General features: G+C 36.4%; 1 protein-coding gene across 1 annotated transcript in view; it reads left to right on the top strand.

The window, feature by feature from the left end:
• The window catches only part of GOPC (golgi associated PDZ and coiled-coil motif containing), a 43,583-nt gene that overhangs the window by 18,581 nt on the left and 12,896 nt on the right, over positions 1 to 12,106 (top strand). Inside the window, exon 3 of the mRNA XM_072643142.1 lies at positions 10,906 to 11,081. Within this exon, the coding sequence (XP_072499243.1) occupies positions 10,906 to 11,081 (176 nt within the window). The remainder of the gene's footprint in view (positions 1 to 10,905; positions 11,082 to 12,106) is intronic.

Here is a 12,106-nt window from a genome sequence, read left to right as displayed (position 1 = left end):
TGGAGGGTCAGCTCCTCACTCTGCCATTTAATACCTCTGTGACCTGGGCATATTGCTTCACCTTGATTTCCTCATCTTTAAAATGCTAGGGTTGGATTATATACTTTTCATTCTGACATTCTGTGAGTCTAAAGAACTTGCCTAAGGTCATTTCCTTGCATAATGAGGTTGGGAGAGCCAGCTTCCTGTCTCAGTGAAAGTTAGGAAGAACCAGCAATAAAGTGCTGTATATGTAACAGAGGTTCAGTGAATACTGTTTTCACTAAGTAGGACCAGGACAGACAACATTTGAAAACGACAGCTTCGATTATTTACTTGGTTAGCCGTGTCTTAAGTTTCTCTGTAAATTGGATATTATGCTAATAAGTTTCTTTTACTCTGTCCTTGTGTTGGAGTATAAACATACTTTATCCTCATGTATTTTGATTTTTTTTTTTAAGGAGTGGGCAGGGTGGGAGGTTGAGGAAGGGAAGTTCAGAAACATCTATTGTAACTGGATTAGTCAAATTGTTATTATGGATTTATAAGTAAATTTTTACAGTTCTGTTTGTTGTAGAAAGATTTGCTTTACAGCCGTGATTTTTACCACTAAATTCATCTGTTTATTCACTTGTGTTTCTAACTAAAACACTTTCTTCTTATATCTTAAGTCTGTCCCCTCTGTGGAAGAACTGGTAAGTATGACATTTCCCCATCTCATTTACTAGTATGCATTCTATAGTGTGTATGTGTGTGTGTTTATACTAAATTGATATACTTTGTGTTTTAAAATTTCACTGAAGTTTTCAAAGGTCAGTAGATGATCCATAGTCTTTTCTAGTACACTTTTTGCTGACTGTTTTCTGACCATAGTTAGCCACAGTAGAATTTTGCCACTGAAAGCTACCTAAAGTTTCCTTTTCCTCTAAAAGAGCTACTAATTTTCCCAACTTGTGAGAGATACACCAGACCTTATGGGGAGACAAAGATGAATTTCAGGACCAGGTTTTTACCTTTCATGAAGATTTGTTTGGTAGGGTGGGGAAGTCTTGGAGACACATTATTATAATGCAGTTAAAAATGTGGTAAGTGCTCAAGAAAGATAGAAACAAAGTGGTCTTTGAAATGCTGTTTGAGAGGTTACTTAAAACTGAGACGTTTTTAGCCAACTTTCTTCAGTATGTCATGATTGAAATTACTCTAACAAATTTTGACCCCAAGAATATGCATGACTTTGCTTGTTATATCACTGCATGTAAGTTTTTTTTGGAGTCTTTAAAATTATTACTTAATCTTTTAGAAAACTGATTTGAAATTTTCTTTTGAAAGTAATAAGATATAAATTTTTAATACTGTTGCCTTCCAGTCTCATTGCCTTCTACTCCCTTACCCTTTTTATCTCACCAGGTTCATAGCTTTCCTGAAATGTTCTTCATTAAAAAAAAATCATACTACATCTAATTAGAATTTACATATAGACAATTCTGTTTATTACCTAATAATAGGATAGGTTGTATGATCTGTTCCTTATTAAAAAATGTTACTTTTAAATGCTTCTTTTCCTTCTGTGAATTGATTTGTAGCATGACATTTTTAAAAATAAATTTTTATTAATATGTTTGCTTTAATATAGCCTAAGTTTCCCTGTCTCTTTTTCCTCTTGCCCTTTCTCCTGTCCCAGAGAGCCATCCCCTATAATAATTTTTTTTAAGAAAAAGAGAAAAAAGAAAATTATCAGAACTAATCAGTACATCAGAATATTTGAAAATATATCCAGTATTCCATACACATGGTTCTCCCTCCCCATTATACCTTTGCCAAAGAGCATGGGAATATATGTGGTAAAAGCTTTATTTTTTTTCCAGATTGATTAGCTTACTGAATTCAGTACAATACGTATTCGGTTCTTAGTATGTGTATAAGATGTTCTTCTAGGTGCTAGAAATAGAGAGATGATATAGTGCCACCTGCAAAGGATATACAGCCCAATGATGGGAAGTATAAGAGATACACACACACACACACACACACACACACACACGATACGAACTAAATTGTGATAAAAGCAAAGGAAAGTCAGACAAAATGGTATGAAAAATTTGAAAAGAATGACATCACTTTCACTTGGGGATTAGAAAGATCAGGAAGGTTTGTTTCTTGAGGGATTTGTACCATTTGAGTTAGGCCTTGAAGGAAGTGGTAGATTTCAGCAGATTAGGGAATTCCAAGAGCTTTTATATATTTAATATAAATTTTAGATAGCGAATTATTATGTAATTATTTTATGTCCTTAGCAAGTAAAATAAAACAAGTTTTATCTTCTTGGAATTTCAAAATCAGATAACATCAATATGGACAGGTTTCACAGAATAAATCTTTTTCCAGCTTTTAAAAAATTTTACGTTTTCTCTTTAAAAATGGTTTTGGGTTTGGATTAAGTTTTGCCCTCCAAAAGGTAAAAGTACCTAGAGAAACTTGTCATTTGAGTGGAGTGGTTGAGGGAGGTAGGGATAGGTAGGCATAAGAAAAAAAAGTTAGCAGTCATTGAATAGGCTGTAGGAACCAAGGGTAGTTCACCTTCAAGGCAAGGAATGAAAATAAAACATTAAGAATCTTTGTCAGTAATTAGTGAGAGGTGCTAAATAATATATAGGTGTTCCTAAATGTTGACATGTATCTTTTTCTCCTTTTTCAAATTAGTATTTAGCATTGTCACTTTAAAGAGTTTGTTTCGTTTTGATTTTCTTTTTATAAATGTGTATGTATAGGAGACAGAGATTTGGAATGGTTCATCTCCCCCATACATCCTTGAAGTCTGACTCTTGTGCCTAGTGTATTGATCGGCTTACCTGGTAGCAGTTTATTCAGGTTGCAAAATACAGGTTATCTGAAAGTTGTGTGATTTTCCTGTGCTTCAGTAACACCTTCCTCCCCTCATTCCACTCCCTACTGGGACAGCTGTAATCCTTTTGGGTTTTTTTTTTTTTTTTTTGCTAAATTTTAGGAAATTGCTTGAGGCAAAGGTTGAATGACTTTTCTGTGGTCATTTAACTAGTAAACGTAACACTTGGGATATGCAACTGCAAGTTATGTTAGGCACAACATAATAATCAAGGAAAGTTAAGTTGTTTTCTGAGTACTGAACTTATAAACATATAGGACATATAAATACATAGAAAATTCTACTACCACCTGAGATAATATAGAAGCAAGAAGAGGCATATTAATAAAGTTCATATTTAGATTCTTCTGAACTTTTGAAAACACATCTTTGGAAATACTTTACCTTAAGGAAACATTTTTCTTAATGTAAACTCTGGAAATTGATGGAGTCCAGGGGTGGGCAACCTGCGGGTCTTGAGGCCACGTGACCTTCTAGGTCCTCAGGTGTGGCCCTTTGAATCCAAACTACACAGAACAAATCGCCTTAATAAAAGGATTTGTTCTGTAAAACTTGGACTCAGTCAAAAGGCTGCACCAAAGCACCAGAAGACCTGTGTGGCCTCGAGGCTGCAGGTTCCCCACCTCTGTTAATATAGTCCATCTGGACAGAAAGAGGAAGTAGTAGTTGAGGAAAGAAATAGGTAAACAGGTTACTAGTCTGACTTAGAGATATTAAATAGTATTGATGGTGGGGGCTTTACTTATCTGGATATCTGTTGGATCTCTCTGCCAAAAGCAGAGAAGCTGATGATTTCTTGACTTGCTTTAATGATGTTATTCTTCAATCGATGGAAATTTCATTGTTTCTAATTCTCATCAGTGAAGAGAAATTGATTTTCTTAGGGTGGAAATGATGGAAAACTGATGGAAAGTGACCATTCTGTCTTAGGGTTGTTGATTGCAAAGGAAAGGAAAGCTGGGAATAGTCTGTCATATACCCTAGAGTTTTGGAGATCCCAGAAAGTTCAGAAATCTGGTAGGTAAAATCCCATAGAGTAATTCTTTAGCAAAGCCAGGAGGGATATGAAGCTCTTAAAAATAAAATACAGAAGACAAGAGAAACCAGTCCAAAAAGGAAGAAAAGGTGAGTTGTTTAAAGACAGTAGTGTAGATACATGGGAAACTTATCAACCAATGAATGTTTTTTAAAGACTTACATAAAAGATGGAAGCAAGGACATATTACATACAGGTGATGTCTTTTTAAAAAAAATGCTGTAATCCTGTAAGGAGTGCTAAAAGCTCAAAATGAATTGAGATCAGTGAGAAAAATTAAGGAGAACAAAAATGATCGTAGATATATACCTAGAACAAACCTCTAGGGTCATCTAGTTCAACCCCACTGTTTTACAGGTGAGGAACAGAAGCCCTAGGAATTTAAAAGACCTAAATCAAGGTCCTGAGTAGTGGGAACCAGAGGCTAGTTTTGAATCGATGATCTTTAGACTTCAGAACTGGTATTATTTCTTTTTTTTGACAAGGTTTCTATTCTGGTAATTAGGGAAATACTATAAATATAGGCTGCCTAAATTTTAGTATTTAATGAAGTCTTTAATCCTACTGTACAGTTGGGTGGATTTGGAACTAGTTTAGTGGCCTGACTCAAGAGTAGTCATTCACCAACATTGTTCAATATCAACTTAAAAGGAGATAATCTAGTGACTGTCCAAGTAATCTATGCTTGATCTTGTGCTTGTTGACCATTTTTATCAATGAGTTAGATAAAGTTATAGAAAGTATGCTTATCAGATTTACAGGTGACACAAATCTGGGAGGGATAACTCATGAGATCAAAGACTTTATATGGAAAGATAATCTTTAAAGGTTAGAACATAAGAATAAATTAACTATAGCTAAGAGGAAATTTAATAGAAGTAAATAAAAAGTCTTGGGTTAAATGAGTTAAAAAAATTAACTGCATATGTACAAAGATTAAGGAAGTGCAGCATTTTCTTTGAAAAAGAGCTAGAGCTTTTAGTGAACTAGAGGTTCAAACTGAATCAATCAGCAATCTCCAAAAAAAAAAAGCTGGTCTTCCTTTCCAGGCTTAACCCATTCACCTTTGCCACTGATCTTGTCCCCTTCCCATTTCATCTGAAGACTTGCTTCTTCAGGCATCCTCTCTCCTTCACCTTGGCCTATAAGCATTCTAATGAATATGAGAGAGAGGGGCAGGGGAGAGGAAGAGAATGGAAAAAATTCTTTCTCTTGACCTTTCTTTCTGACTCAAACTATCATCCTTCCTGTCTTTTTTTCTGTCCTTTACTGCTAGACTCCTGGAAGGAATAGTCTATATTCAATGATTCTACCTCCTCACTAGTCATCAGTCTATTGCAGTTTATCTAGTCTGTCTTAAGCTTATCCCCCATTACCACCTGCCTTTTGGACATTCCAGAGTTGGTATCCTAAAGGGATATCAAACTAACTATGTGCTCCCCTCCAAAAAAAAAAAACAACCCTTTTCCCCCAAACATGCCCCTATTAGTGACACTACCATGCTTTTTAATCTCCTAGATTTCCAACATTGACATTATCCTTGACCACTTTACCTCACCTCACTTATCCATTTAGCTGCCATATTTTCTCATTTCTAGCTCCATAAATTTTTGTATAAATCCCTTTCTGTCCACAAAGCGACCAGGTCTACTTTACTTCTCACCTAGACTGCTGTATAGCCTTCTAATTGATCTCCTTCCTTGTCCTCTCTAATCCATTCTCCACACCATTGTGAAAGTAATTTTTTTTTTTAAGCACAGGCCTGCCTATTCAATAAATTCGAGTGGCTGCCTCTGTTGTGCCAGTGTGATTCCCACAGCAGTCCCTGTGGATATGCATGTTACTTCCAGGGTTAATTAACAAAATGTAAACTTTCTTTGTCAAAGATGAAACCAAGACATTTATTCAAACACCAGAAAGCCAAATTCATCACAGTAACCAAGAAATCTATCCACATTGTTATTGCAGGGAGCATGGCCATCTCCAAACCTTAGGCCTCCCCATGAACAACCCTTAGGCAAAATTACTGCCTTTCTCACTCATGCTAGCTGTTCAGCTCTGTCTGCTTTCTCCCATTTTTGCCTGGCTTTATCTTCCTACCCATTCAGCAAGCTTCTCCCACCATCTGCTCCATGTGACTCAGGCTGTGGGCTGGGCCAAAGTGCAAAACAGGTCACATGGGCCTATTAAGGGGCAGGGAAGATCTTCAGATTCCCTTAACATCACAGCCTCTTACTTCTAAGATCAAATAAAAAAATCAGGTGACATTTAGTCTTTCGCTACCTTTAGTCTTTTGCAGTTCAGTGACAACCTTTCCAGGCTTTTCACATATTTCTTCTTTTGTCCATCTAACCTGCTGCTTCCCTTGTTGTTCCTTCTCAGTCAGACATGATCCTCCATATTCTTTCTCCATTTTTGTTTTGGTTGCTTCTCATACATAGAAAGCACTTCCTCTTTTTTTCTACCCTTTGAATCCCCTGCTTGCTTTAAACTCAGTTTAGGTGTCACTTTCTATATGAAACCTTTCTTGATCCTCTAGTTACTAGTACCGTCCTTTGTAAATTTACTTTGTATTTGTCTATATTGTATTTATATTTATTTTTCCATTTATTTTATGTGCATATTTATGTCTTCCTGAAGAGAACATAAGCTCCTTGAGAGCAAGATCTGTGTCATTTTTGTACTTAAGGCATTGCTTGTTAGACATTAATCAGCACTTGTTAATTGTTTGATCTGTTTCCAGTGCTAACCATTCTAATGAAACTCCTCTGTCCAAAATCATCATTGACCTTTTAACACCAGATCCAATGGCCGTATTTCCTCAGACTTCATGTTGCTTGACTTCTGTGTATCATTTGACATGCTACTCCCCCCCCTTTTTTTTTTTAACTATTTATTTACTATGTCTTCCCTTCATTTTTTTTTTACTTAAACCATTATGATTTTCTTATGTATCCTGACTACATTCTCTGCTACTTTCATCTAACTCTTCATCCTCCTGTCTCTTAAATATGAGTTTCTTGCAAGGTTCTGTCGTTGGTCCTTTATTCTCTATTTACTCTCTCAGATAGATAGAGTCTATCCCTTAGTGAACTTATCTATGCCACTTGCTACTTTATCACCTCTATGGAGATGATTCTTTATATGATGGGCAGCCTTGGTATCTTTGTTTTGGTGTTAACCCCAGTGACCATCAAGTTCCTCAGAATCCGTTTTGGGATAGGAAGCTTTAGAGGATACCTTGACTCCTCATTCATACTCTCTGGAGCTATCAGTGAGGGTCCAGAAAAGGATGAAGAGTTTGAGGGAGATCATAGAAGCATAAATGTAGAGCTGGAAGGATTCTTAAACTTTGAAACAAGAGAAAATCTCCAAAAAGTATAGTCAAGCACAATAGGTTTCTACTGAAGTGGACATTATTTCCCCTCCCCTCCTGAGCCCCTGGGTTGAGAAATGTCTGTTGAGTTTCTAGGCAGGGTTGGGCCTAGTAGCCACTTACTGTTAGTGGCTACACTCTCTGTTGTACCCCTTTGCCTAGCAGCTGCCTGGGCCCCCCTCTCTGTTGTACCCCTTTGCCTAGCAGCTGCCTGGGCCCCCATCTCTGTTGTACCCCTTTGCCTAGCAGCTGCCTGGGCCCCCCTCTCTGTTGTACCCCTTTGCCTAGCAGCTGCTTGGGCCCCCCTCTCTGTTGTGCCCCCTTGCCTAGCAGTACCTAGGAACCCCTGTCAAAACTGTTCTGTGAAAAATGTGTGCTATTGGAACTGCAAGGCTGTACCAGGAGGTGCTAAGATGCTTAAAAGGCCCACACACCTTTGTTCAGGGCTGCCTTTTCGGAGGACAGCCGCTGGCTGATAAAGACGCTCCCAAATTCTCAATTGACTCTTGCCTGTGCCTGTCTCAGTCTGTCCATTTCACTACGTATTTCATGTCCAACAGGAAATACATGGATGTCTTATTCTATACTCTACATCTTTTGCCTCTCTTGAAGGAGGTGGGTAACAGGTTTCATCAGTAGTTCTCTGACACTGTGTTTGGTCATTATGCTGATCAGAGTTCCTAAGTCTTTCAGAGTTGGTTGTCTTTATAATATTATCATCATATAAACTGTTCTCCTGGTTCTGTTCATGTCACTCTGCATCAGTTCACAGAAATTTCATCAAGTTTTACTGAAACCATCCATGCCTTTATCATTTCTTACAGCACAATAGTATTCTATTACATTTATATACCGTTGTTCAGCCATTCTTTGCCACTTCAAAGCTATGTTTTTGTATATCTTTCGTTTGTTATGCTTAGAACCAATATCTCCCTTAACATCTCCCCTCTCTCTAATACCCCTTCCTCCTCCTTTTCTCCCATTTTCCTTTCTCTATTTCCCTGTTGAATGAAATGTACCCAATTCTATGTGTGTGTGTGTTTTCTTTCCTCCTTTGACCAATTAGATGAAAGTGATGTTCAAGTGTCATTTGTTCCTTCCTCCATGTTTTTATAGACTTCTACTTGTGCATCCCTTTTACTAGATAGTTTTCCAAAACATTCAGGTCTGTCTCAAAAACCCCTGTCTTCCTCAGTTTTAAAATGAAGATAATAATAGCATCTACCTCTTGGGGTTGTTGTAAGAATCAAATGAGACTGACTATAGTGAAAATGTACTCAATAGGAAAGTATATGTAGAACCTATACAGAATTGTATGCAGTCGTGGGGAGGGAGGGGAGTAGTGGGGGGTAGGTGTGGGGGGGATAAAATCTCAATTGTATGGCAGTGATTGTTAAACATTAAAAAATAATTAAAAAAATAAAAATAAAGAATTGAGGTGGTCAGAGATGGTGTCATGGAGGCTAGATTTGACCTAGAACTTGAAAGATGATTAGAAATTTGTCATTCTGAATCAATCAATCAATCAATCATTATTGACTGGCATTATGTGCCCTGAATAAACCCTGACTTAGGGAAAAAAAAAAAAGAATCAAATGAGACGATATTTGTAATATGGTAGGTGTTTAATAAACACTTATTTCCTTCCTTCATTCTTTCCCTGTGTCCGTGCCTCTCCCCCATCCCAATGTATTATTCCTCTTTCCCTCAATTTCCACTTTTTTTTCTAAAATTGTCAATATGCAACTCCTTGTTCTGTCCTTAGTCAGGACAGAGATCTTCTAATTAGATTCCCTCTGTGATCCCTGATGATGAATAGTGATTAGAGGAGACATATATTATTTCCCTCTATTAGAAAATAAGCAGTTAATCTTTTTTTAGCCCCTTGTGATTGTTCACTTGTGTTTACTTTTTTATATTTCTTTTAACTCCTGTGTTTGCTTTTTGTTTTTGTTTTTAGAGGTAATCAAGGTTAAGTGACTTGCCCAGGGTCACAACTCAGGCCCTTCTGTCTTTAGGGCCAATAACGCCTGTGTTTGAACTTCAAAGTTTCTACACAGTTCTGGCCTTTTCATCAGGAATCCTTAAAAAGCCCTTTTTTTCGTTAAAGATCCATGTCCCCCTCGTATGCTTATATTCACTTATTCTTGACTGGAAGCTTATAGCCTTTGCCTTCTGCAATATAGTATTCCACCTTCTCTATGGGTAGTAGCTATTGTTATCATCCCCATTTTATAGATGAAGAAACATACTCAAAGTTTATGACTTACTCATTGGTTACACAGCTGTAGTAAGCATCTGAGGTGAGATTTAAATCTAGGTTTTCCTGACTTCAAATCCAGTTATCTGTTACTATACTATGTTGTTTCTCTTCATACCTTTGATTTTAATTAAGACATACTTAGTATGACTAACTTGGGTGTATTCAACTTTTATATTAAACTTTTTTCACTTTTCCTGTTCATACTTTCTAGGAATTTCATTTTATTTACTAAATTTGCTAAATGAGAGGCAGAATTCAAGTCAACATGCTATTTTATTTGCAGTTTTGGATACAGGCCTGTAGATATTAGTAAATTATTTTTAGATCTATGAAATTAATTTGCCTTGCTGTTACTGTTCTTTATTGCATAGATGTTTGAGAGATGACTAATGTACTAGCCTTCTTTTCAACCTCCCACTCTTTCTCTTTTTAAGTTTGCCTAAATTCAAAATTGAAGCAGATTCTATTTTATTCTTCCAGTTTTTCTCTTGTGGAACTTACTAACATGGTTGTAATTTAAAATTAAGGTTGTTTTTTTTCTTAGACACTTGTTCAAGTTTCAACTAAGATAATATTTGAATATTCTGCCATTTAATTTCTGAAACATTTCCTAATATTGGGAAAGCAATTTCTTAAAAGCAGAATCTTTCCTATATTTTCACAACTAAGTCAAATGATTGTTTAAAATATATACTCAGTGAATGCAATTTTTGTGTATTTGTGTTTTTTTGTAAAAGAAATTGTAGCAGATCAACTGAACAAAGCAAGGCATAGCACTTGCTTTAGGCATAGCCTAATGGCTGATGTCATCAGGATCTAAGTATGTTGAAACCCTTAGGTTTTCTGTTTAAATTAATGAATTATTTTGCCTTGGGGGGAGAATGAGGTGGTGATTTAATGAAGTTTAATTGAATATGAAAGTATGACCTATTTTGAAAAGAAATATTATTTGTAGTATTGTAATTCATTTTGTAGGAAATGAATATCATTTTATTTTGTATATATACTGTATATTAACTGTCCAATATATAGTGACTAGAAAGTCAGCTGGGGTTAGGGAGACTGGAATAGTTCCTCTTTTGACAGACAGAGACTTTGTGACCCTGAGCAAATCACTTAATTTCTTAGTACTGTAGGGAATGGTTTTAAGACTCTAAGCTGCATAGCCAATGTTGATCTTCATCAGTGCAGGAAATTTTCTTGCGTGGAGTTCCCTACACAGATGAAATTATATCTAGTCCAAAAAAAAGATGGTTGGTTTATTTTGTTTTTGCTGAGGAGTGTGGAATGCTATCCCTAAGGATTCTTACTAATATTGTCAGTAAATTGTATTTTAAAAATTATATTAGGAGAGAGAGCTTGAAGCAAATAAAAAAGAAAAAATGAAAGAAGCTCAACTTGAAGCTGAAGTGAAGCTGTTAAGAAAGGAGAATGAAGCCCTTCGTAGACACATAGCAGTTCTTCAGGCAGAGGTTTATGGGGCAAGACTGGCAGCCAAGTACTTGGATAAAGAATTGGCAGGAAGGTAGGTAAAAGTGGATTCCTACATATTTTCAAGTGTGGATGGAGTTTTGATATTTAAGAATGTGAATGGATATTCAGTGATATCTTTCCATTTATTTGTTACTTAGATAATTACTTATGATAAATGAGAATAAAACAGTAATCTTAACACTAGGAGAAATTTAACAGTTGGATAAAACCTAATTTCAGGAAATTAATTTTGGTGAGATATGTTCCAGATTTATTGGAAAGGACTTAGAATTAACGAGTTTATCCATTAGATAGGCAGTAGAAGAGAATTGGCCTTAGACTCAGTAAGTCCTGAGTTAAGTCCTATCTGACATTGCTGGGTCTGTTATCCTGGGCAAGTCACTTTGCCTGTGGTACTCTAGGTAATTATCTAAGACTTAAGTTTTAGAACATTATTGATCCCCAACAGCAGAGGAAGTTTCCTTGTTAGGAATTGCTTATCCTAAGGAAATCTATAAAAGGCTACATAAATAGCATTTTTTTCCCTCTTGTTTGTACTCCTGCAGTAGCACATAATTGGTCTTCCTAATCTATCACACCTGCCACTCCTCTATCTGCAGACCTTATTAAGATTCTCTTCATTTGCCTAAGTTATCAAGTTCAAAATCTTTTTTTCATCTTGGAATTCAGAGTCCTCCACATTTTTCATTCCACTTTATGGAGCCAGTCTTCCCACCCACCATTCTACAAGAAGTTCCTCCTGATACTTAACTGCCAGTCAAGCTTTATTACATATCTGTTCCCCATAGTGTGCTCATTCCCATACTTGTACCTAGAACTTCCCAGACTATTTCCCTGGTCTGGAACTGCCCCCAGCCTCTGCTGTCTAAGTCTTACCTACTCTTCAAGGTCTCTCTGACTCTCTACTTCTTCCAAGAAGCTTGCCAGATCTTGCCGGTATGGATTTCTCCTCCTAATGCCACATCCTTATTTTTTGGACCATGTACTTTGATACTCTATTTTGTTGAAATTTATATTATTACTTAATTTGTTAAGTATTTGTTGAGCATAATTTTA

Source organism: Notamacropus eugenii, chromosome 2 (assembly GCF_028372415.1).
Source record: "Notamacropus eugenii isolate mMacEug1 chromosome 2, mMacEug1.pri_v2, whole genome shotgun sequence".
NCBI classification, from domain to species: Eukaryota; Metazoa; Chordata; class Mammalia; order Diprotodontia; family Macropodidae; genus Notamacropus; species Notamacropus eugenii.
This window is presented reverse-complemented; position numbering and strand designations above follow the sequence as displayed.